Source organism: Myotis daubentonii, chromosome 14 (genome assembly GCF_963259705.1).
Source record: "Myotis daubentonii chromosome 14, mMyoDau2.1, whole genome shotgun sequence".
Classification (NCBI taxonomy): domain Eukaryota; kingdom Metazoa; phylum Chordata; class Mammalia; order Chiroptera; family Vespertilionidae; genus Myotis; species Myotis daubentonii.
Genome location: NC_081853.1, coordinates 13,152,826 through 13,177,736, shown reverse-complemented (window position 1 = coordinate 13,177,736; position 24,911 = coordinate 13,152,826). Strand labels below are relative to the sequence as shown.

Genomic DNA, 24,911 nt, shown 5'->3' with positions numbered 1-24,911 from the left:
TTGCTTCACAGCCAAGTCACCTTAAAGATCTGGGCCAAGCCTGGCCGATGTGGCTCAGTGTTTGAGTGTTGATCCAGAAACCAAGAGGTTATTAGTTCACTTTCCTGTCGGGGCATATGCCCAGGTTGTGTGGTCGATCCCCAGGAGGGGCCATGCAGGAGGCAGCCGATCAATGATATTCCTGTCTCAGCAATGTTTTGCTCTCTCTATCCTCCTCCTTCCCCCCTCTCTCTAAAAACCAATAAAAACACATTAAAAAAATAAAAATATGGGCCAAGCCTAAAACAAATAATTCCTTTGCATAAAATAAAAAAGGTGTTGGGGTGGGGGAGGAGTTCATCTTATTTGGAAATAAAATTCCTAGAACATAGCTCTGACCTCCGCCGCCCCCCCCCCCCCCCCCCAGGCCAAAGGAGAACCTGTTGGGAGCCTTGGCTTCTGGGCCTTTATGGAGCTGTCAGAAACAGGTGTGCTCAGGAACAGGCCTAGCTGGGCTCCTGGCTTGGAGGACACTGGAAAGGGCAGCGGGTTACAGCAACGAGAACGTTCAACAGGAGGGGAAGAAGGATGAGGAATTTATGGGCTAGATTTCATCAGATGTGGGGAAGATTGAATGTCCGGGCACTAAGAGATGCTTGGGGTAGCTGGCACTGTCGGGTGTGCAGAGAACAGGTGGTTAATTAGGGAAGCACTCAGAGCCGTGCTTTGCAAGTCCGTTATAAGGCTCACTAACATGAGACTCTGTTGTTGTCATTATTATGATTTATTCTCCACTGCATTCCAGTCGGGAACCAGCAGGAAGAGAGACTGAGGAATGTTGCTGGAAGCACGAATGGGCTTCTCCTTCAGTGTTTGCAAGGGACTTCACTTCCTGTTAGCTTTTTGTGACTTTGAGTGCAACACACCTGGGAGGCTGAGGTGCAAGGCCCAGCCACCTGCCATCAGTTCCAGTGTGAGTCCCAGGGCACCCACCATGGCCCATACACCTGGATGACGGCGCACATGTCAGCCTCGGGACATGGAGTTTTCAGCGAGTCTAGCACTACCTTTTCCTGTATATTTGTAACAGTCAAGAGAGCAAAGAGCAGGCAGGACCTCCCTTGCCAGTACATCTGGCCCCCTCTGGAATCGGAACGAGGAAGTCGAATCACTTCTGCTTTAGCCTCACATCTGAGCTCAGGATCTGATTCCCCTAGATCAGGGGTCCTCAAACTTTTTAACAGGGGGCCAGTTCACTGTCCCTCAGACTGTTGGAAGGCCGGACTATAGTTTAAAAAAGAAAACTATGAACAAATTCCTATGCACACTGCACTTATCTTATTTTGAAGTAAAAAAACAAAATGGGAACAAATACAATATCTGTATTTGCATGTGGCCCGCGGGCCATAGTTTGAGGACCCCTGCCCTAGATCCACTGATCCCTGTACATGAGGGGAGAGTCGGGTGAATGCACCTTCAGTGTGCACCGCTGTAGCGGGGCATCTCGTTCCTGTATGACACTGGGACCCTCCCCTGTGGTGCCCAGCACCACCCACTGGCCTGGACACACAGGTCGTATCCCAGTCATTCATCATCGCCCTTGTCCTTGAACAACTATTGACTCTGAGTCACAGGCACCTGTGCAGGCCTGGAAATGGATGTGCCCTTTCTCTCCCTCCGCCTCGCCTGTCTCGGGCAGATTTATGTCCTAGGAGAAGTTTCCTTCGGTGTTATTTTTGGTCTTTTGAACGCTGTGGCCCCGTGTTATTCCCGCACCCGCCCTTCCCGACAGCAGCCCTGTGATTTCTGAGTCTCCGTGCGGCCCCATCCATTCCACGGCAGGCTCTCTGTCAGCCCACTCACAGGCTCCTGCAGCCCATCCCTCACGCAGCTTTCACACCCAAACTGTTGACCTCGCTTCTTAAGGCTCTGTCTTTCCAAGTTTCTTTTCTCCAACTAGTGAGCCAGGAAGCAGAGTTTGCTTTCCTGCTGGAGTACAGCCAGTGACCGTGTCGGCCCCAACACTTGGCCTGAAGTCCAGCCTCGCCGCACTGGCTGTGCGCCTCTCGGGATGTGCGCACACACTGTGGGGTGTGCAGGGAACTGAGCGGGTTAACACGGGAAAGCACTCCCAGCCGTGCTTTGCAGGTCCTTTCTGAGTCCTCACTAATGTGAGCCTCAGTTGTTGTCATTACTATGATTTATTCTCTATTGCATTCCAGTCGGGAGCCAGCAGGCACGAGACCCCTGAGTGTCAAAGCAAGTGCGTGTCAGTACTTAGCCATGTAGGGGAGATTCGGCCTCATTATCGGAGAGAGTGCCTCTGGGCCACGTACTTATCTTCCCATCGTCTGATCGGATTTCACACGCTGTGTGCCCTTCTTCCTGTCTCTAGTTTCCTTCGGTACCACCTGTAGACAGCAGTGCTTCCAATGCCATCTGGGCAGATCAATAAAAGTGCTTATTGGCATGTAAGGCTCAGAAGGGGTGCACAGAGGTGACCAATGATATCCTCAGGGTGTTTCCAGCCCATCTGGGAAACCTGGCACCGGCTGAGGCCGTGCGGTAGATAATCAGGAAACCGTGGGCTTTTGGAGTTCTGAGAACAGAGCGCCCAGGGTGCCTGGAGTCTGGCTGGTGATGAACATGAGGGTGAATGTGTACTTTTCCAATATTTCTAAGTTCCTAGCAGACACAGTGGCAGACGAGCTGGTGCTGGGCGAGGCCAGGCTGGAGAAGTAACTGGTGGTGTGATGAAGCTCCTTCTCAGGGTGTACTTTGCAGAGCAGGGATGGGGGCAGAGGGCAGCTCCCAACAGCCAAGAGATTTGGGGGGAGAGCCAGCAGCCCTGCACTGGGGAGGGAAACACAGATGTCTGAGGAGAGTGCGGGTGAGTTTCAGGTACCGTCTGCGGTGTGGGTGCACCGTGAGCTTCTCAGTCCTCTCCCTGAAGCCTTCGGGAAAGGCTTTGAGGTCAATTTGCATTTTGTGGTCATGACTTAGTGAGGTCAGGGTGGAAGCGGAGGTGCCGAAGGCCACCCTGACTTCCCCTGGAACGGGCAGGTGCTATTGGGCTTGGTAAAGTCTTTCTCCATAGGAAAGGGGCAGAGTCCCAGTTTTCAACAGCGCCAGCTGTCTCTGCATACATTCAGGGCAATAAATTCCTCTTTAAGAAGTGTGCATGCGCAGGAGACGCCTGTCTTTTGCTCCACTCCCCATACAGGCCCACAGGCCCAAAGCAAGGCGCCCTCTGCTCCAAAGCTAAGAAAAGAGATCAGTGTGTCTGTCTCCTGTGGGGGAACATGGGTGGGGGCTGCCACAGTCGGTCTAACTTGATAGAGTATAAAAGGCAGATGCGGGCCCACAAACACTCAGCAGGCTTCTGTTTCCTTAAGGTAGCGTTTTTCAAATTGGCTGCTCTGGGAATGACCGGGGGAGGCCTAAACACGCCCCAACTCCAGAGTCTGGTCTACTCGTCCAGAGTGTGGGCGGGGCCTCCGGAGGGAGTCACTGAGTGTGATGTGATGGCGAGCGGCTCCAAGCCTGTCTCCTTCCTGATCCAGTTCCAAAGCGTGCTCCCCCAAACGCTCCCAGTGCCACAAAGCAATGCAGATGCTGGAGGCAGGGTTCGGCTGCAAACAGCCCCCCTCCAGTGCGGTGGTCTGTCTGCACGCTCAGCAGAGCCACAGAAAGAGGACAGGCACCGTCCTTCACGGGCAGCGATTCTTGCCCCGAGAAGCACGAAAATGACCCACTTTGCATCCAACCCCGGGCTGACAGAGAAATGGTTTTAGATCCAAGTAACCACATTCCCCAACATAACATAAAACTCCGGGGTAACAAGTCCCTTCTTCTAAAAGTAACTTAGATGCTAGCAGGCTGGAGGCAGACAGCCGTGCAAAGTCATTCTGCTCACACCAAAAACAAGGTGAGCAATTTTCTAACGGCAGGCACCCCTGACCTCTGCTTTTCAGCTTTTTCTTAATAAATGGGAGTCAGAAATTGGACAACAAAAGCCGCTGGTGGCAATCTCTTGCAGAAAGTGGGTAAAGGCGAAGGTGGGAGAGAGGTGGCAAGGATCAGGGAGCCACTCTGATTAGTATCTCCACGGCAACGTGACTGTCCTCCATCTAGAGACAGGAAGGGTCACCCCATGCGCAGTGGCCAGAAACTCAGGGCTGTGGGGCTGCACTCCGGGGAGCAGGGCAACTTCCCAGTAAGGTTTCTGACTCACAACTATTCCTCTGTGACACGTCGCACATGCTGATTATTCGCAGCTTCTTGCGATGGGGAAGTATTGAACTTCCTGTTGAACAGGGCCCGTTTCCCAGTCCTCCAGAATCATGTCCTGGAGGCAACGACCAGCCCTGGGCACTGTGTGGCCAGCCCCCCAGGAGGGGAGACGCGGACCTCCGTTCTGCAGCGACATTGGCGCTGTACTGTGTAGAGCGGCCACAGACTCAGCTCTGTGTTCTCTTTGAAGGAATAAGCCAAACATGCAAGAAAGACCATTGCCGCCCTAGCCGGCTTGGCTCAGTGGATAGAGCATCATCCTGCGGACTGAAAGGTCCCAGGTTCAATTCCGGCCAAGGGCATGTACCTTGGTTGTGGGCACATCCCTAGTAGGAGGTGTGCAAGAGGCAGCTGATCGGTGTTTCTCTCCCATCGATGTTTCTAACTCTTCCTCTCTGTGAAAAATCAATAATATATATATATATATATAAAAAGAAAGACCATTGCCAAGCTTGCAGGTGTGGGTCACCGCAGCCCCCAGGGTTCACCCCTGTATCCCAAGGTGTCCTGGCAAAGGAAACTACATAGGCCTGAGTCGGAGGTGGGAGTGAGGAGCAGAACAGAGAAAACCACCCCGGAGGGCCCAGCTCCTCCTTGGCACGTGCTTGGCCTGGAAGGAGGGAAAGCTCCATCTTCTACGTTTGTTCGACCTGCACCCCCCGGGTCCGCCTCGCAGACTCCCCCAAAGGCTTTCTCGTTCTGAGGCAGCTTATAAAGGGCAGGCTTTATTTGTCTCTAAATCTTCAGCTGATATTACTCTTCCCTGAGACTCAGTCGAAATGAAAAAGGATTATTCTGTATTTACTTGCCTCTTGCAGGAGAGAAACTAATTTTGAGAAAGTTCCTACGATGTGAAACAGTTTCCCTTCCTCCGCACCCTCCACAGGGGCCGCGGGAAGGCTGCAAGGCGGGCGTGCTTTGTCAGTGACCTTGTCCGACAGCTGCCGCTTATCGTGCTCCTGGGGGTGACCTTCCTCCAGCGTGTCCCTGTGCTCTAGTGTGCGCTCCAGGGGCGGGGATTGTAGAGTCGGGCACGGAGCAGGCTACCTTTCATAATTAAGGACTCTGCCAGTTTGCTGAGGGTGTTATTAATTAATGGCACTTGTGTCTGGAGTGAGTACAACTCTGTAGTTGAATAAAAGGTGCACTTGCTAAGGGATTATACTCCAGGATTGTCACAGTGAGAATTTGTCAGGGTTTAGCACATTTAACAGCCAAACAGGGCAATTATAATTTTTCCTCTCTGCCATTTAAAAGGTACTGCAATTTATATATTTGATATAGCTCTGTTCTTTTTGTTTTGTATGTGGGTTTATATCACAATAAAAAAAAAATCTGTAGGCTAATGGATAAAAGTCCATTACCCAGAGCAGGGCCTTTTATAAAAAAAAAAACACAGAGATGAAATATTTAATACTACATTTTGAGCATGAAATTGATGGTCAAATAAGTCATGGTTTACTTCAGCTACTCACAAATAGGCTAATCTGAATTATGTTCAAGTTCTACCTGGGACCAATTGATCAAGGGTTGAAAACAGGCAGGAAAACACAGTTGAAGGCTGTTGGGAATAGAGCATAATTCACACCAGCCTGCTTGTCCTGAGCGCCCGGTGCTTAGAATAAAGTGCAAATTGTGAAAAGACAAAGATGAGCATATAACATACAGAGGCATAAGCAGTCCATACAGGGGTGTCCTGATGGTTCTATCCCTACGTGTGTTCAGAGAGAGATGCAAATACAGCGGTCCAGGTTTATGCCTGCATTGTCACGGTGTGAGCCTGGCTGTTATATCCGCTCTCTGGATCACTGTCTTCTTTGTAAAACAATAGGTTGAATTATACGCTCTTTAAACTCCCTCCAGCCAAAAGGTGCTCAGTTGGGACATGGAAGTGGATGCTATAGGAGTGGATGCTATAGGAGAGCGAGCTGATTGCTCACTTTTCCAGGAAGGCGCCACCGAGGATATGTACATCAACACTAATAAAAGAGAAAAATGGTAATTGGCGTACGACGATACCCTTTTCATTGGCTAATCAGGGCTATATGCAAATTTTACTGCCAACTATGATTGGCAGTTAACTGCCAACTAAGATTGGCAGTTAACTGCCAACAAGATGGCGGTTAATTTGCATATGTAGGCACAATGCAGGAGGCGAAAGGGAAAGCAGGAAGAAGCCCCCTGCCACTGACAGTGATCGGAAACCCAGGGGGGAGCTAAGAGCTGGGGGGCAGGGCAAAGGCGGCCCTGGGGCCGCCTTTGCCCTGCCCCCCAGCTATGATCAGAGAATCAGGCGCCTTTGCCGCCCTGGCCAGTGATAGCAGGAAGTAGGGGTGGAGCCAGCGATGGGAGCTGGGCACGGTCGAAGCTGGCAGTCCCAGGAGCTAGGGGTCCCTTGCCTGGGCCTAAAGCGGAGCCCACGATCGCGGCGCCGCTGCAGCTGCGGGTCCCCGCTGCCCGAGCCGGACGCCTAGGCCAGAGGCGTTAGGCCTGGGCAGGGGCGGAGCCTGCAACCGCGGGGAGCTGGGGTCCCCTGCCCAGGCCTGACACCTCTGCCGGGAGGCCTCAGGCCTGGTCAAGGGGCCAATCCGGTGATTGGTGATCGGAGGGTGATGAGGGTCAACTCCTCTGGCCAAGGCATCAGGCCTGGGCAGGGGGCTGAGCTGGGGATTGGGGGGATATGATGGTCCCCTTGCCCAGGCCTGCAGCCTGGGTCAGAGGCGTCAGGCTTGGGCGGGGGGTGGAGCAAGCGATCAGAGGGAGATGGGGGTCCCCTGCCCAGGCATGATTCCTGGGCCAGAGGCCTCAGGACTGGGCGGGGGCCAGAGCCAGTGATCGGGGGGAGATGGGGGTCCCCTGTCCAAGCCTGACACCTCTGGCGGAGGCGTCAGGCCTGGGCAAGGGGCCGATCAGGTGATTGGAGGGTGATGGGGGTCTACGCCTCTGGCCGAGGCATCAGGCCTGGGCAAGGGGCAGAGCCAGCAATCGGAGGGGTCTGGGGGTCCCCTGCCCAGGCATGATTCCTGGGCCAGAGGCCTCAGGCCTGGGCGGGGGCCAGAACCAGTGATCGGGGGGAGATGGGGGTCCCCTGTCCAGGCCTGACACCTCTGGCGGAGGCGTCAGGCCTGGGCAAGGGGCCGATCAGGTGATCGGAGGGTGATGGGGGTCTACGCCTCTGCCCGAGGCATCAGGCCTGGGCAAGGGGCAGAGCCAGCAATCGGAGGGGTCTGGGGGTCCCCTGCCCAGGCCTGATGCCTGGGCCAGAGGCATCAGGCCTGGGCTGGGGGCAGAACCAGTGATGAGGGGAAATGAGGGTCCCCTGCCCAGTCCTGACGCCTCTGTCAGAGGTGTCAGGCCTGGGCAAGGGGCCGATCCTGCGATTGGAGGGTGAGGGGGGTCAACGCCTGAGGGCTCCCAGTATTTGAGAGGGGGCAGGCTGGGCTGAGGGACACTCCCCCCCACACACACACACCCAGTGCACGAATTTCCTGCACCGGGCCCCTAGTCCTTATATATGTGCAATAAGGGGCTAAGGGATCACCTATTCTTAAACCTCAGCCAGATGGTCCAGGAGGCAAGGACTCAAGCCAGGGTCCTCCCTCCCACGGGAGACCTCCTCCCACTCGCGGCAGACAGCGGAAATAGAGGCCCTGGCTATAAAGGTAGACCGGAGTGAAGAGAGGCCCCGAGGCTGTGCTCAGCAGATTCTTTTTCCTGGGTGGGAGGGAAAAGCCATCTGTCCCAAGCATCTACCAGCCAGCTCCTATGCTAAGAGGAATGGACAGTCTCACATAAGGAAACCTTATCGTCTTCACTTCTGCCCCATGAAGTAGAGACCCGACGCCCAGGTCACAGCTAGGAAAGTTCACAGTTCGCATGAGCAGGATGGGAACCAGATCTGCTTCATCCCAGAGACTGACCTCTTTTCACAACTGCACTCTCCAGTATGGCAGCCACTAGCCACACAGGGCTAACGAGCACTAACAAATGTGACTAGTCTGAATTGAGATGTGTGGGACGTGTAAAATATCTAGGTTCCAAAGACTTGCTCTAGTAAAGGATGTAAAATATCTCAATAAATGTTTATATATAGTAGTTTTATATTACATTTATATTATAAATATATTGAAATAATATTTGGATATATTGTGTTAAAACACATTAATATGTGGTTAAGGTGGCTACTGGGAAATCTTAATGACAGGTGTGGCTGACAGTCTGTTCCTATTGGACAGTCCTGCTCTGAAGTTGGCCTGGGTTTTGGAGATGGGGTGTGCTCTATGAGTGTCTAAGGAGTTAATTTAGTTCTTAGGAGCATGGGCTCTGGGTTCAAGGTCAGCCTGTAACTACTTGCTGTGTGACTTTAAGTTACTTTGCCTATCTGGGCCTTGGTTCCACATCACAAAAATGGGATAATAATAGTATCTCCCTTACAGAATTGTTATGAGGACTAAATATGATGCAAGTAAGGCACTTAGCACAGTACCTAGCTCAGAGAAAGGTCTGGACTCTAAAGAAATGTGAATTATTGTCACTCATTCATTCACTCAGCAAGGGTTTTTGAGCCTCCATGATATGTTGGGGGCTGTTCTGAGTGCTAGAGACAATGACCTTGTCCTTGGACACTTACGTGGTAGTAGATGCTATAGACAAACAAATTTGCAATGTGGTAGCAGATAGTGAATACTATGCAGAAAAATAAGGCAAGTTTAAAGTGTTGAAAGAAACAGGGGCATTAATTTAGATTGCCTTTCTGAGCAGGTGACATTTGAGTCAAATACTGAATGGAAAGAGGAAAGGAGAGAATTCCAGATAGAGGGGACAAGAGGTTCAGGGGCCACAGGTGATGGTTGTTTGACGTGACCTGCCAATAGCAAGGAAGCAGGAGTCTTGAAGTGAGAGTGTGGGGTGGGGGCAGGGAATCAGGAGAGATGAGTCTTGTTTTAATCTTAGTCCTTTACTGTGGCCTACAAGCAATTGGGCCCTAGCTAGCTTTCCAAAGTCTGGCCTAACCCCATTTAAAAGGATAATCATCTTAATACATTTCTTATTTTATTATGTCATTATTTTGTATGACCTGTGGTGAGTGTGAGGGTAGTGATATGCTGAGTGAGGTACATACTCAACAGTTGGTAATATTCTACATAAAGAAGCTATTTTTTTAACTTCAGTATCATGAAAGTTTCCCCAGAACAAAGGGAGTTTTAGGTTTTATGAAAATACTTTTCTTTTAAATTTGTATTGAATCTCATTCTTTTAAAGAATTTGAGGAATTAAAATTGGGTAATTTTAATTAGATAATTTTAATCCACACACACAAGATTTTCCACCTTAAAAGAAAAAAAAAAAACCCAGCCTCAATAGATAATAGATCCTTGGAAAAAGAGTAAGAAAGCAAAACTTTGATAGGGGTGTCTGAGATAAATGCTGAGTTAATACAGGATGCATATTCCCTGTTTTACATGGATGACTTTGAAGTTTGCAGGAGCCACCGGAGAGATTGGGAAGGAAGGGGGCAGAGTTCTAAGAGCAGCCCAGAGCCCTACAGGCCAAGACGGGCCTGCCTGCGAGAAAGCTTCCCTTCCCTGGAGCTATGACTCGGGCTTATCATTTCTAATTAAAAAATGATTTAAGCAGTATCATGAGCTTTCACTTCTTCAAAGCAAGACCACATCATCAGTTTGTAGCTTAGAATGCCAACCGTTCTAACTTTTTGTGGAACAAGATGTGGAGCTTTCGCAGAGGAAACCTGCTACTTAATTACATTCAAAGCCATATTTGCCCATCTTACAGGGATGAAAACGATGTGGCGGTTTTTATAGACCTTCTTGACCTAAAGATACCTGCTGGCGGAAAGAGAATCCTCCGTTGGGTTCTTTTAATGCCTTAATTATTACGTGATCGTTCATCTTACACACTGACTTAAACACTCTGAAAAATCTCTTAAATACGCATTAAAATTGATGGCTAATCCTAGACCTCGGGGTGGCTCTTAGAGGGCAGGTAATTGTGTGTGGGCATGGGGGCTAGACCAATGGACACAAAGTCAACTACTTTATGGTGGGATAAGGCAGAAAAATCAATTCGGTCACAGGTACCGTAGGCACTGTACTGCCGACTTGCACAGAACTCATACATGCTCGCTTGTTCTTGAATCAGTCTTATTGTTTGAGAGGAATCTGCTGCTCCTGTAGGGTGGATGTCACCCACTATTTCTCAGACAGTGTTCGGCTCAAAGTGGAATTTCAACAAATGGCTGGTGATGAGTTCTAGACCCTCCAGGTTAAAAATGTCCTCCAGGAGGCAAGTAGTCTGTATCCATGTTGTGGCCAGGACCCTTGATGGCAAGTAAGGAGATCCCATTTCCAATGAGCCTCGGGAGGAAGGTGACTGCTGACCATTTAACTGTGAAGGACGGGGCAGACATAGGTCTTCATCCCCTCTTTACCTTTGTCTCCCTTCACTCTGTGGTCGTCTTCTGCAAATGATGAGCAAAATGACTGCCGGGAGCCGCAAGTCTCCATCACCCCTTCAAGAGCTTCTCTTCCTCCATCCATACACCAATGTAGGGAAGCACTCTAACTGGTCAAGCTGGGGTCACATGCCCAGAACCGTAGCCTTTGGATTCCAAATGAAAATGTCTGCTACAGCCCCTCCTGTGTTCTGCTCAAATCTCTCAACAATCTTCTCAATGTTTTGAAATCCAAGAGCTAATTTCAGGCTCTTGGTGCAAACCCCTATCTCCAGAGGAAACCCTAACTGAAAGGTCTCGAATGGAGCCTCTGGGGTCCTCACTGGTCCCAAGAATGCAACATCCAATGCATGAGGGCCCAAGGTTGAGTGGCCATGACTCACTCCTGTCCATCCAATGCATAATTAGCTGTCAGGCACATATCCAGTCCCTAACAGATGCTTCATAGGGACACATGGCAGAGGGCTGTCTCTCCAGCGGGCGGTAGTAATGAGTGGCTAAAGTGGTCTTTACCAAGCCCCCAATGTGAGAATCACTAAATATTTGGCTCTTTTCCTGGAGTTTGTGAAGAAGCGAGAGTAAGCTGTTCCCCATCTTTTTTGTACAATTCTTGTCTTGAGTTAGCTCGAGTTTAAGCAGGGAGGACATTTCTAAACAGAGACCCTCCAATTTAGTGTAAAGGTAAATGTGGGCTCCAGAGTCAGACTGCCTGAGTCGGACTTGAACCCTGACCTTCTATGTATATAACCTCAGAGTGCTGGGGCGAGTCCCATAGTGACCTAGACCTCAGTTTCCATTTCTGAAAATTGGGACACTATTAGGGGGTTGTTGGGGGTTTAATTGGAATAAAACTCTAAAGTACTTGGTATTGTTTGCCCGTGATAAGCTCTTCATAAGCGGTATCATTAAGAGTCATTAATAATAAAGCATCCTCTCTGTGATGGTCTCTGTTACTCGGTTCCTGAAATAATGATCTGGCTGGCAGTGTGGCTTGTGAAAGGCAGGGAGGATGACCGAGAGGAGGAGAGCTGCCTCTTTGATGTAGTAGCCGTAGCCGAGCGTTTGTAACGATTATATGCAATGGCTATTCTTTTGTGTTTAAGCTTATTGTGGAATAATTGAATATTCAGCCAGCAATTAGACTGTACATTCAAGTCAATCCCTTCCTTCCCTTTCTTTTGTCCTTAATTTAAAAATGTTCACGTATCGGATTTATTTTTAGTCCTTTCTATGGTAAAATATATACAGACAGAAAAGTAGAGAAGATATATATGGCCTACAGAATTAATATAAAACAAACACATATTTAGCCACCACCCCTGGCAAGGACTAGAACATTGCCAGCCCCCTTCCACCATTCCACCCCACAGTCCCTGCCCAATCACAACCCTCCTCCTGCCTCCCCACAAAGGTGAACCGTTGGCCTGATTTTATGGTGATTGTTTCCTCGCTTTCCCACACTCTCGAAATGAATGTATCTCTAAACACTGAAATTTAGTTTTGCCTATTTTGAATTTGCATGAACACAATCTCTCAGTATGTATTCTTTTGTGTGTTTCTGTTGTTCCACATTCTTGCAAACACTTGATATTGTTAGTCTTTTAAATTGTTGACTATTGTGTATGTACAGTGGTATTGTGTTTTAAGCTTACATTTCCCTGATGACTAAAGATTATTGGCCATTTCGATACCTTTTTTTTTTTTTTTTTTTAAGCGTCTGCTTAAATCCTTTCATATTTTCTACTGGGCTGTTGACTTTTGCTCAATGATTTGCAAGGTGTGGTTTTTTTTTTTCTTTTCCTTTAAAAAATTATCTTTTAGATTCTGGTTTGTTGGATACATATGTGGCAAAGACCTCCTCCCACTCTGTTTTATCTTTTTTCTCTATTAATGGTGTCTTCTATTAATGGTGTCTTTTGATAAACAAAATTTCTTAATTTGAATGTAGTCCATTTTAGTCATCTTTTTTATGGTAATGTTCTTAGTGTCCTGTTTAAAAAGTCTTTATTGACATATCATGAAGATATGCTCCTATATTATCTTCTAAAAGTTTTGTTTTACACTTCACATTTTGAATCATAGTCCTCCTGGAACTGGCTTTTGCATGTGATGTGAGGTAGGGGAATAGTTTCATTAGGTTTCTACATGGATATCCTATTTCTCAGAACCATTTATTGAAAATATTTTTCTTTCCCTAGAACTCCATCATGTTAATTTTTAGCAAAAATTAAGTGTTCCAGTATGCCTGGATCTGTTTCTAGACTTTCTATTTAATTTTGTCTATTTATCCTTGTACCAATACCACGCCTTCTTAACTTTTGTAGCCTTGTAATAAGTCAGTATGCTGTACAGTCAGCCATCCTATGCTTCCATATTGTTATTTTAATAGTCTCTGGCTACATTTCCATAAGCATTTTAAAATCAACTTGTCAATTTTCACCAAAAAAAAGAACATTTAAAAAAACCTATGGGGATTTTTATTTGAATTGCATTGAATTTATAAGTCAATTTGAGAAGAATTTAGCCTTTATAAAATTGAGTCATTCATCTCTCCATTTATGTAATTGTTCTCTAATGCCTTATAATAACATTTTATAGTTTTCTTGCCTAAAAGCTTATATTTCTTTATTTTTTGGTATTTGATTTCTGATGTTAATATTAGCTAACTTTAATTTTTTTTTTCATTTTCCAACTGCTTACCTGTTATAGACTGAATGTTTGTCTCCCTCCAAAGTTCATGTGTTGAAGGCCTAATCCCCAGTGTGATGGTAATATGAGGTCTTTGGGTGGGCAATAGATTTGGGTGAGGTCATGAGGGTAGAGCCTCCATGATGGTCTTATTGTCCTTACAAAAACAGTGAGGGGAGGATTCAGTGAGAAGGTGACTATCTACAAGCCAGGAAGAGGGATCATGAGAATCAGACCATGCTGGCAACCTGATCTTGAACTTCCAGCCTCCAGAACTGGAGAAACACATGTATGTTGTTTAAGCCCCACAGTCTATGGTATTTTGTTGGAAGCCTGAGCTGACTAAGACAGTGGCTGATTTGGAGAAATTCAAAACTTCCATGTACTGATCTTATTCTATTCAGAGGCCTTGCTAAATTTACTGATTAACTCCAATTGGTTCTCAATAGAGTCCATTGAGTTCTCTGCAGATATCATATTATTTACAAATTATGACCATTTTATTCTTTCATTTTAAATACTCTTTTATTTAATGTCCTTGACTTGCTGTACTAGCTAAGACCTTGAGTATATTGTGATATAGAAATGCTAAAAGTGAATATTATTTAATTTATAATCTCAGATAAATATTTTTCAACATTTCACCTTTAAGTATAAATTCCCATGCCAAAACCGGTTTGGCTCAGTGGATGGAGCATCGGCCTGCGGACTGAAGGTCCCAGGTTTGATTCCGGTCAGGGGCATGTGCCGGGGTTGCGGGCATATCCCCAGTAGGAGATGTGCAGGAGGCAGCTGATCAATGTTTCTCTCTCATCGATGTTTCTAACTCTCTATCTCTCTCCCTTCCTCTCTGTAAAAAAATCAATAAAATATATTTTAAAAAAATTCCCTTCTAGTTCTAGTTTTCCTAGTACTGTTATATTTATTAAGTTGGTTATTGAACTCAATCAATACTTTTTTCTGCATCTACTTAGATGATTCTATTATTTCCCCCTCTACTAGTCTGGTCAAATACATTACTTGATAGTAATATGAAATCAATTGATTGGTCATAGTGTATTATCCCTTTCATGAATTGTATATGCACACTATATATAATCTACCTATTTGTCTATCCATCTATGTGATATATTTTAAGATTTTGGCATCTGTGTTCCCATGTTCCGTTCGTGTGCAGGGCAATTCATATAACAAATGAGACGTGGAAGAGTTTTTGTTCCATAAGTCATAAGATTCTCGCTAAGAATCTTATTTTTAGTAAGATTCTTATTTCCTTTTTAATTGTGTGTAGAATTCTCTGTAAAGCTATCCAGGCCTGATGTTTTCTTTGTGGGAAGAGTGTTAATTCAGATTTGCTTTCTTTAATAGGTATCATTATTTATATTTTCTATTTTGTGTCAGTTTGTGTAAAACTATATATTTTATAGAAACATCACTTTAATGCCAATTTTCAAATTTATTGGTCTAAAATTATTCATTACACACTCTTCTTTTTAATGACTACAATATCCAGAAAGATATTTAGCACATTAACTTTCAGCTTTTATTTTCTTCCAATAAATGCATATATCATAACTTAAATTATTCTCTAATCACACCTTTAGTTGCATCCTCAAGTTTTAGTTATCTTCATTCAGTTCAAAATTGCTTCTAATTTCCTTTTATTTCTTATTGTTTTGAATTTCTTTTGCTTGAGTCTGATGGTGATGGATTTGCTCAGATTTTGTCAGAATATATGTTTATTTCACCTTCTTTCTATAAGAAGATGTTACCTGGGTATGGAAATGTAGGTTGGCAGTTATGTTCTTTCAGTTCCTTAAAGATGTCATTTCATGGTCTTCTGATTTTCTTTGTTGTTGTTGTTGTTGTTGCTGCTGCTTTTGGTCTAAATATTACTCCTTTGAAAGAAAGTTTGTTTGTTAGTTTTTTTGGTTTTTTTTCCACCACTAAATCTAAGAACTTATTCTTTGCCTTTTATTTTTTGCAGTTCTATGATGTGCCTACTTCTAGATTCTACAACCCCTGCTCTCGGTTTTGTGTGTTCTTAAATTTTTGGATTCGTGCTATTGCCAGTTTTGAAAAATTCTCAGATTATCTTTTAAAATATAGCTTCCATAAGAACTGTTTTGAAAATTTAAATAAATATTATACTTTCTGTTTAAGTGGAGCTCTCTTATATATTTTTCCACTTTCATTTCTTCATATTTCATTCTGAATATTTTTATATGGCTCACCTTTAAGTTCACTATTTTTTGGCTCTAAAAAAGTGTACTGCTAAATTCATTCTTTGGGTTATTACATTTTTCAGTTCTAGAATTTCTATTTATATTTTTTATATCATTTCTGCCTTTTTTATAGATTCCAGCTCTCTGCTGAAATTTTTTAAATCTTGCCTTTTCTATCAAGAAACAAAATAAACATAGTTGTTATAAAGGCTAGGCCTTATAATTTCAATGTTAGGTACCCTGTGATTCTACTTTTACTTGTATTGACTTGTCTCCTCATATGCTGTGATGTATGTGCATACACATATTCCTGTATTAGCATTCTATTTGAAAAAAAAATTGTAGAAATAATTTAAGATCTTGTATTTTCTTCCAAAGATGATTTTTTTTTCCTTAGCTTCTGCCAGAAACTTAATGGGACAAGTAATTTGGGATCAAGTAATTCAGTTCCTGGGATTAAGACTTTCTCAATTGCTCAGATGATTTGTCATTGGGCTGGAGTTGGTACCAGGGCTGGTTCAGATCTGGCTCATTCTTCTCCTAAGGGTGTCACTTTTTCAGACCTTTGTAATTCTACCCATGAATGGAGGGCTCTACCACTTATTGCTTTTGTTCTATCTGCCGCCACCAGACTCACAAATTATGTCAGGGAAAAAGCAACCCCGCTTTAGGCTCCTTTCTCTCCAGGATTCTGTCCTCTTTTCCATCTTGACTGCATTATTTTGCTGCCTTGTTACCTTTCACAGACATTTTCTTATATTCTGTACAATTTTTCTAGTGAGCAGAGTCAAAGTATTTGGTCTGTAAGTAATAGAAGCAGAAGCCATTCTTTTCTTTTTTGGTGGCCTGGAAACTTCCTGCCCTATAGGTTTTATTCTTTAATTACTGATTAAACTAATTTCTTGTAACCTGAACATTTACACAATTTATCATCTTTAAAATACAATATAAATCATAGAGAAAATAATAAATCTACATCTTGGCATAGCTAATGGATAGTCCCAGTCTCCACTGCTCACCATTCATGATACATTGGAAGTAGTAGAATATACCGGAATTTCTTTTGGATTCTCAGAGAAGTATCCAATCCAAAAGAAGAATTCAGAGCTGCTTTTGCTAGTGCATTTCCTATCCAGTTTTGTGCTATCCTGATAATAATCCTTGGATATAATCAAAATGCTTCTCACTGTAGTAATTCAGACATAGGGAAGGAAAGTGAGGCATAAAAGAGTGAAGTGTTCAAAGAATAAGTTTAGTGGCAATGTTGATGAGGAACCACTTTGAATTATTTAAAAACATTTCCACTGATTGTAAAAAACAAAATAGCAGAGAATCCAGACACCATTATTAGGTGATTCCAGAATGCCTTTTTATACTGTAATTTGGTAGTGGATATGCCTGGTGCTTAGCACAATTCATTGGAAAACACATGTCTTTTTTGGGAGAGGACTTAATTTGTATAGAACTGTAATGTTCACCTGACCAGTCTTTTCTTTTACAAGCACATTCTAGAGAGTTCTGTGTAAAGTTCAACATAGTCATTTGCTTTAGAGGGGGCATTACCCGCCACTTGACTTCTCTTGATTACAGATTACTGAGTGAGGCTGGCTCTAGTGGGGGGAACAAGGTTTGCCTTGTAATAGTGGTGATGGTGAACAAAAATAGTCAGGTCTGTTGTTTGGGGTCTGGGGAGGGCACAAAGAGGGTGGCAGGCACTCATCCCCCAAAGTAGTTGGATACAAAAAAAGGAAGCCCTCACGATGGCTTCCCCAGCCCTCTCACTGACTCTTCATAGCTCCTGTCTCACCCATGAAGGAGAAAAGAAGGGAAAGAGGAAGAAGAAAGGGCACATTACATGGAATTGGGCTGGCTGTTTTACTAACATCATTGGAACAAGCGGTTCCAATAGGATATTTTAATTCTCTAAATAGTCTCTCCTTAGTGTCTACCTCCTTCAGTTTTTGGACTTTAGTTTGAAAAATAAGACACTCAGAGTCTTCGCTGCTCACCATTCATGATAAATTAAAGAACATACTGCCGTGTCTTTTAAATCATCAGAGAAATATTAAAACCAGAAGGAACACAGTTTAGTGCTGCTTTTGCTAATGTATCCCAAATTGATTGACCAAGTGCCTACATGATAACTCACTTGCAGCCCCTGGAATGTCAAAACAATGCAGCACTTATATAAGAGATGGCTGAAGGACATTTTAGAAACAGGATGGCATGAATTGCATAAATACTAGCTATTATTAAAGGGCAAGTTACAGATTATTAAGGTGAATTTTCATAGCCTTTCTTCATATTAACTTCCCGAATGAATTACATAAATACTCGCTATTATTAAAGGGCAGGTTACAGATTATTAAGGTGAATTTTCATAGCCTTTCTTCATATTAACTTCCTATGACCTCTCAGGGGGACTTTTTTCCACCACCTGCCTTTCTGGCAGAGCCAAAGACAAAAAGAGAAAAATAATAGGGAAGGACAATACAGAGTGGAGAGAAGCTAGTAGAAAAAGGAAAAAAAAAAGTGTTGGGAGTGGGTAGATATTTTTAGAAGGGTTTGTCATATGAGAGTATGCAGACTGGTGAGTGATAAAGTCTCCATTTCTGGAGATGAGATGAGGGTGAAGAAGAAGGTGATGACAGGCTTTATTTCATTATCATTTTGCATGATGCCAGTAAAGCTTGAAACTCTTAAAAATTATTTTTGGCACTTGGGTTGCACTTGTCAAAAAAGGATTCTGTGCTGATGGATCATGGAGTTCCAAGAGCCATAAGGGTTAAAACTAACTACAGGAAACTGGTCATTTCTACCAGGAGTTTAACTAGATCATCTCAACAGAACAGTTCTGTCTATTCTTTAGCCATCAGTGGCCTCTGGTAATCTTTTGTTGTTACTCCTCACCCAGGGACATTTTCCATTGCTTTTAGATAGAATAGAAGGAAGAGAGAAAAAAAAATATCAATGTGAGAGAGACACATCGAGTGGTTGCCTCATGCATACGCCCCTGACAGAGTTGGGGAATGAACTGGCAACCCAGGTATGTGCCCTTGACTTAGAATCAAATCCATGACCCTTTGGTTAGAGGGTCGACACTCTAACCATGGAGCCACACTAGCCATGGCTGCCTGTGGTTAACTTTTGTCTGAACTACTGGGCACATGTTAGAGAAAACTGGAAAGTACATTTAAAAGAATCAAACTAAACAAACTCATTTTGGAACTACCCATAGAATGTTTATTAAAGGTAGATTTTTAACATATAACTGGATGGCTATTCTTTTGGGCTATCATGAAATAATTCATTTAATGGGATATTAGATTTTGTTATTCTAAAGTCCCTAGGATTCCCAGTTTAGGCCGTAGGGACTTGATTTATCTAATCCAAATAATTGAGTCTGTAATTCCTTTCTACTGCAATTTGGTTCTATGAACATAGTCTACACAGTAAGAGGAGAGACAGCACAATCTTGTAGAGACATGAACAGGAGAGGAAGGGAAAAGCAACCCCAAATCTCTTTTCTTATTGTGTTTAAGATGATGGATCCTTATTTTGTAAAGAGCTTTTGAAGATACTAAAGTATCATTGGCCTTAAACAAGGAGTCTTCTCTTATACTGCATGCCAAAGAAAACCATTTTTTAAAATAAAAATCATTACCCAAGGATATGCCCATTGATTTTTAGAGAGAGGGGAAGGGGAAGAGATAGGGAGAAAGAGAAATATTGAGGTGTGAGAAAAACATGGATCAGTTGTCTTTTGCATGGGTCCCAATGGGGATAGAACCTAGGTATGCGCCCTAATGGGGAATTGAACCCATAACCTTTTGGTGTACAGGATGACACTCCAACAAACAGAGCCATCCGGCCAGAGCAAGAAACCCTTTTATCCTATCAATGTGGGGGTGGCTCAAAGAGTGTTGGTAAACACTTTAGGATTGAACTGGTCAAGGAACTGAAGGTAATCCTTTGCCTCCTCAGAGAACAGTGGGAGTTATGATCCCTGGGCCTTTCTCCTTACAGGCTGCCTTGCTCACAGTAGACCTTCTTTGAGAAAGCTGAGGATTTTTCCAGGCTGGTAGGATAGATTTTAAAAGGTATAATTCAATGACCAGACACATACTCACTAAGCAAACCTGTTTTTCCTTGTCTACCTCAACTGTCCATGATTATGATATGTGTGGTCCAGTGGCTGAAATCATGGTGATTTTTCAAAAATGCCAGTGTCAACATTTTGCCTTGACAGTATATCTGTAACTACTAATAATGCTGTTTTGGGCTGACTCAGTTGCTTTGAAATTGCAAGGCTCTGTTATGAGTAAATGAGAGGCAACCAATTATCTATAAAATAATGCCTCGCAGAGAGGAGAGTTTGATGAATTACGAATGAACTCTGCTGACACAACAGAGTATGGGAACCTGCCCTGCTCTGACTTTCCTTCAGAGCTAGGGGCAATGCTTGCGTATTTCACAACCAACACACCCCACTCACTTGCAACATGGGGTGGAAATGGTGGGGGAGACAACAAAACCTTCCCTCACTAGTACACACCTCATCGCTTTAAAATTCAGTAGGAAATGTAACGTGGGTGTTTAGGGGCAGAAAAACCTAGTATTGAGTACCTAAATAACGAATGATTATGTTCCAGGAAGGGCACAAGATAAGGTAAAGAATGCAGACCCACTGTCATCTAATGTGATTTAGAACCCAGACTGAAAGAGCAATTGCAGAAGCCCCCTCCCACACTCAGCCCAGTGTGCGGGGAGGCAGCACATCATTTCACCTACACAGACGGCAGAGAGTGAGTTCCTGGAACCAAGGGATTGCCAACCTCATCAGGGATCTGTCAGGTGGAGAGTGAGACAACTGCAGCAGCTTCATTCAGCAGCTCTCAGATAGCTGGCTTGTTCTCTGCATGGCACAGACAAAGTCTGTTTTCCTCTATTGTTTAAGAAACTGCAGTTCAAAGTAATTTTCTGCTAGGCAAGGGACAAAGAGAAGGGCCAAAACCTGCAGGTTGTAGCGGGGGATCAGGAGAATTCTTCTACAGAACTAACCTAACGTAGATGCCTTCAAGAGGCTGAGGAAACAGTTGATAGTATTGGAATGTTTATTTTTGTGGTCCTATGGCAACCCTGTCATGCAGAAGGTGAAGAGATTAGCTAAAGAACACAGATGCATAAGCCACAGACAACAAACAGTATGGTGATGGGAAGGGGGGAGGTTAATGGGGACATCGGTAATAGTGTCAACAATAACATTAAAGTTAAAAAAAGGAAACTGGGAGAAAAAAAGATACAGAACAGGATTGCTACTGACTGAATGATTTGCTAGGAATTTCCATACCAAACATTCAGCAGAGAGCAGCTTTTTGCCTATTATACTCCATTTTCCTATTTAGGGCATCTCTGGGCATAGTTTGCACATTCTTCTTTGCCATGTGCTTGTTCGTAAGGAAGACTAATGGCAAAGAGAGTGTGAAGGTCAAGCCCTAAACACTTGGCCTCCCAGGAGAAGGGGTGGCTGCAAACAGATCCAATCAGCCAGGACATCGAGTGTCCCCGTGGGAGGCAATGGGCGTGGTGCAGACCTTCCTGCCTGCTGTCCTCCCACCAGGGACAGGAGGGCCTCTACTCCCTAGGGAAGCTGACCCTAGCTTTCCCACATGTGCCTCATCTCCCCCACGCACCTGGTCAGAGACATGGGGAGCACTGGCCTCGGGGCTGGCGCAGGTCTGAAGTCATGTTAGTCTTTAAAGTATGGGTGTGTCCAAATATTGCATGACAGCCCAATTTATTAACAGATTCAGAAGTTCAAGGAACTCTTTAACACTGTATAAACATTGGGTGTATAGATGCATTTTCAAAAGGGGGGTGGGGGATAGGTGTCACAGAGCCAGGTGGATCAACTCACTGAGCAGGTTTCCTAAACAAAACGGTTCCTTTCCCCTCTGTCTGTAAAGAGAGGGACATGTAGTCCCCTTATACAACAGGAAATGATGTTTACTAGTTGTGTCTATTGGGCAACCCTCATCACCCATCCGACTGCCCAGACAACAGGAGGGGATTTGTTTGGTCTGTAAACAAAAGCCCTTAAAGAGAGAAGTTCATGCCAGTTAATTTAAAAACTCACACACTGTGCAATCGCTTGTATAACAAGTTAAGGTAACAACCTTTCTGGTGAGACTTCTAAGGTAGGAGATGCTAGGCCTCAAGGCAAGACAGAAGCAAAAAGGGACAAAGCATACTGGGAGCTTGGGTGAGCAGTCTAAATCCTCTCGAAGTGTCTAGGAGCAAATGGTAAGACAAAGCCCTCCAATGCAGCAAGCCTCGGGGAAAGCCTAGAGCTTTCTTGCCATTACACAGGAAACCCAGACAGAAGGAAAGCCAGCCTAGGAAGCTGACTCTGAGGCATGGCACCCCATTCAGACCGGACGTTCCAAAATGACACACTCGCTTTGAGAAGAGGACAGGAGGAGGATGGCAGGCATGCTCCTAGGCCTGTGTTCTTAGGTAAACTAGCTTGATCCTAAAAAGAAAGAAATGAGGAGGTGAATGGGTGAGAATGAAATATCAAAGACAGCTTCTGCTAGCACTACACGCTGTCCCTTCAGGCAATCCAGTGCTGAGCTGACAAGCCAGTGGCCTGGGGGAATGAAATCAGCTTTCTAGAATGCAAGGGCCTGAGCACGCCCACGGTAAGGAAGGAGCGGCAGTTAAAACTGCCTCTTCCAGTAATCAGAACACTTTCAAAGGGGAGGAGGGGGGAGCTATCAAGTGCACATACACTTGAAACTAACTGAAAAGGGCTTACTTTACAAAGTAAAAAGGAAATAAATGAATGCGTTTTCTAGCCAAAATTCATGATCACTAAGTGGTTGATTCCATTTTATATAATTCAGTTGCTACTAGTATTTTTCCACTAATTGTATTTAATTAGTAACTAACATACTTCAACAGGTTATAATATAAACACATTTACATAAAAACAGATGAAAAAAAAAACAATGTAAGGAGGTTTAACAGGGGTGCCAGATAGAATACAGGATGTCCAGCTAAATTTCAATGTCAGATTAAACAACAAATTATTTTTTCATCTAGGTGTATGTATCCCAATATTTCATGACAACCCTATTTAGTCATTAATTTCAGAAGATCCATGATCCCCTTAACATTATATAAAAATTTGGTGTTTATATGCATCCTTAAAAGGAGCTTGGCTATAGATTTCTACCAGCATCTGAAATCTATGATCTCCTCATGGTTAAATACCATTAATGCAAAACATCTTTCTCACCTTGGCCTTTCCCTGTGGCCTGAGCTTCCTAGCAGCCAAAGCTACATGGAAACGCAAAGGGTGATTTACTAACCAGCAGCCGGAGCAGAGGCGTGGCTGACCTGGTCTGGAGACAGCTGGTCCACAGCACCTGTCAGACGGACAGGGGAATTGTGGGCCTTGAGCCTAAGGATGCTGTGACTCCCTTAAAGGATTTTAACCTCTCAGACCAGTGGTTCTCAACCTTCCTAATGCCGCGACCCTTCAGTACAGTTCCTCATCTTGCGGTGACCCCCAACCATAAAATTATTTTCATTGCTACTTCATAACTAATTTTGCTACTGTTATGAATCGTAATGTAAATATCTGATAGGCAGGATGTATTTTCATTGTTACAAATTGAACATAATTAAAGCATAGTGATTAATCGCAAAAACAATATGTAATTATATGTGTGTTTTCCGATGGTCTTAGGCCAGGGGTGGGCAAACTTTTTGACTCGAGGGCAGCAATGGGTTCTTAAACTGGACCAGAGGGCCGGAACAAAAGCATGGATGGAGTGTTTGTGTGAACTAATATAAATTCAAAGTAAACATCATTACATAAAAGGGTACGGTCTTTTTTTTTTTTTTTTTTTTTTTTTTAGTTTTATTCATTTCAAACTGGCCGGATCCGGCCCGTGGGCCGTAGTTTGCCCACGGCTGTCTTAGGCGACCCCTGCGAAAGGGTTGTTTGACCCCCAGGTTGAGAACCGCTATCTTAGATGATCAGGTTTGAGTTACAAACTATCTTGGGCTGCTTTGCGAAAACTGGATTGGAGAAGAGCAGGATCAGAGAGGAGGAAACAGGAGAGAGGTGAGGGTGGGCTGGCAGGAAGAGAAGAGATAGGAGAGGGAACTCACAGGATGGCTTAGGCCTTAGGAACCCGGGTTGTCCTTACTCTGGCTTCTCTGTCTTTTGCAGCCACCAGCCTAGAATGTTGGTGCAGCTGCTTTTCGACATCCCCAACCTGCACAGGGAGCCCCTTTCCTGAGGCCCCTGGAGGGTCTCTGTGGGGAGGAGGTGGAGCCTTTACCTGTGTCACTGAAAGTAGGCCCGCAGCGCCGCGGCTTCTGCTGCCATTTCCTCCTCTGATCTCCACAGGGCTGGGGAGTCCACTCCCTCTTTGTCATGTGTCTGGAGCTTTGGAGAAAAGACAACACAGAATTAGCTCTAATGGATCCTTGAGATCTCCTTGAACAAGTACTGTGGGGCAACTGAACAGAATTGCAGATCATAGGCTGGGAGGTGTGGGTGTGTGTCTTTTAATTGCCTTGGTTGCCAAAATTTGAGTATGGGGTGGTTTCCTGTATAAAATCACATTTCCAGCATTTGCAATAAAATAACCATATTAGGTTGCTGTTTGGTGTGTGAGAACATGGGCCCCTTCCCATGCTCCACCTCCCCTCTCGCCCTGGGGGAACACGATGAAGGCCATCAGTAAGTGGACTGGCCAGCTCCTCAGGCAAGAAACGACAGAGAAACAGCTAGCTAGCATTGCGGTCTCACACAGCTTATGGGCAAGCAGGCCCCCTCCCGAAGCATGCCCTGTTTTCTGTGCTCTGTATAACCTTGTGCTGAAAAGGCCTGGGTTGTGGAAAATCTCCCTGGCTGGCCACCGCCGGCGCATCGTGCACGTAAATCCTAATCCCCCCACGTCTTTGACAGCCAGCCCTCGGGTTATTTCTTTGGAATTGGCAAGCATTATGCTGAGGTTCGCTCACAGCCTGCCTCTTTGCCTAACACAGGAGGGCCTGTTCTCTGCTTGGAACTGTCTGCCGGGATTGGGTGTAGGAGTCACAGATTGAGGGGGCATCCTGCCATTTATAATCCCCACAAGATGCTAATTTTCTTTTTCAGCCCTCATCATTCATTCATTCATTTCACTTACCAGGCATGGAGCTTGCTGCCTGCCATTATCATTCCTCTCATCTGG

The 24,911-nt window shown here is 44.8% G+C and overlaps 1 protein-coding gene across 2 annotated transcripts in view; it reads right to left on the bottom strand.

Moving 5' to 3' along the window:
* FHIT (fragile histidine triad diadenosine triphosphatase) overlaps positions 1 to 24,911 on the bottom strand; it is a 1,351,032-nt gene that overhangs the window by 1,070 nt on the left and 1,325,051 nt on the right. For both annotated transcript variants that reach the window (XM_059662896.1, XM_059662897.1), the window contains one exon: positions 24,012 to 24,118. In XM_059662896.1, the coding sequence (XP_059518879.1) occupies positions 24,017 to 24,118 (102 nt within the window). In that variant the 3' untranslated portion in view covers positions 24,012 to 24,016. The remainder of the gene's footprint in view (positions 1 to 24,011; positions 24,119 to 24,911) is intronic.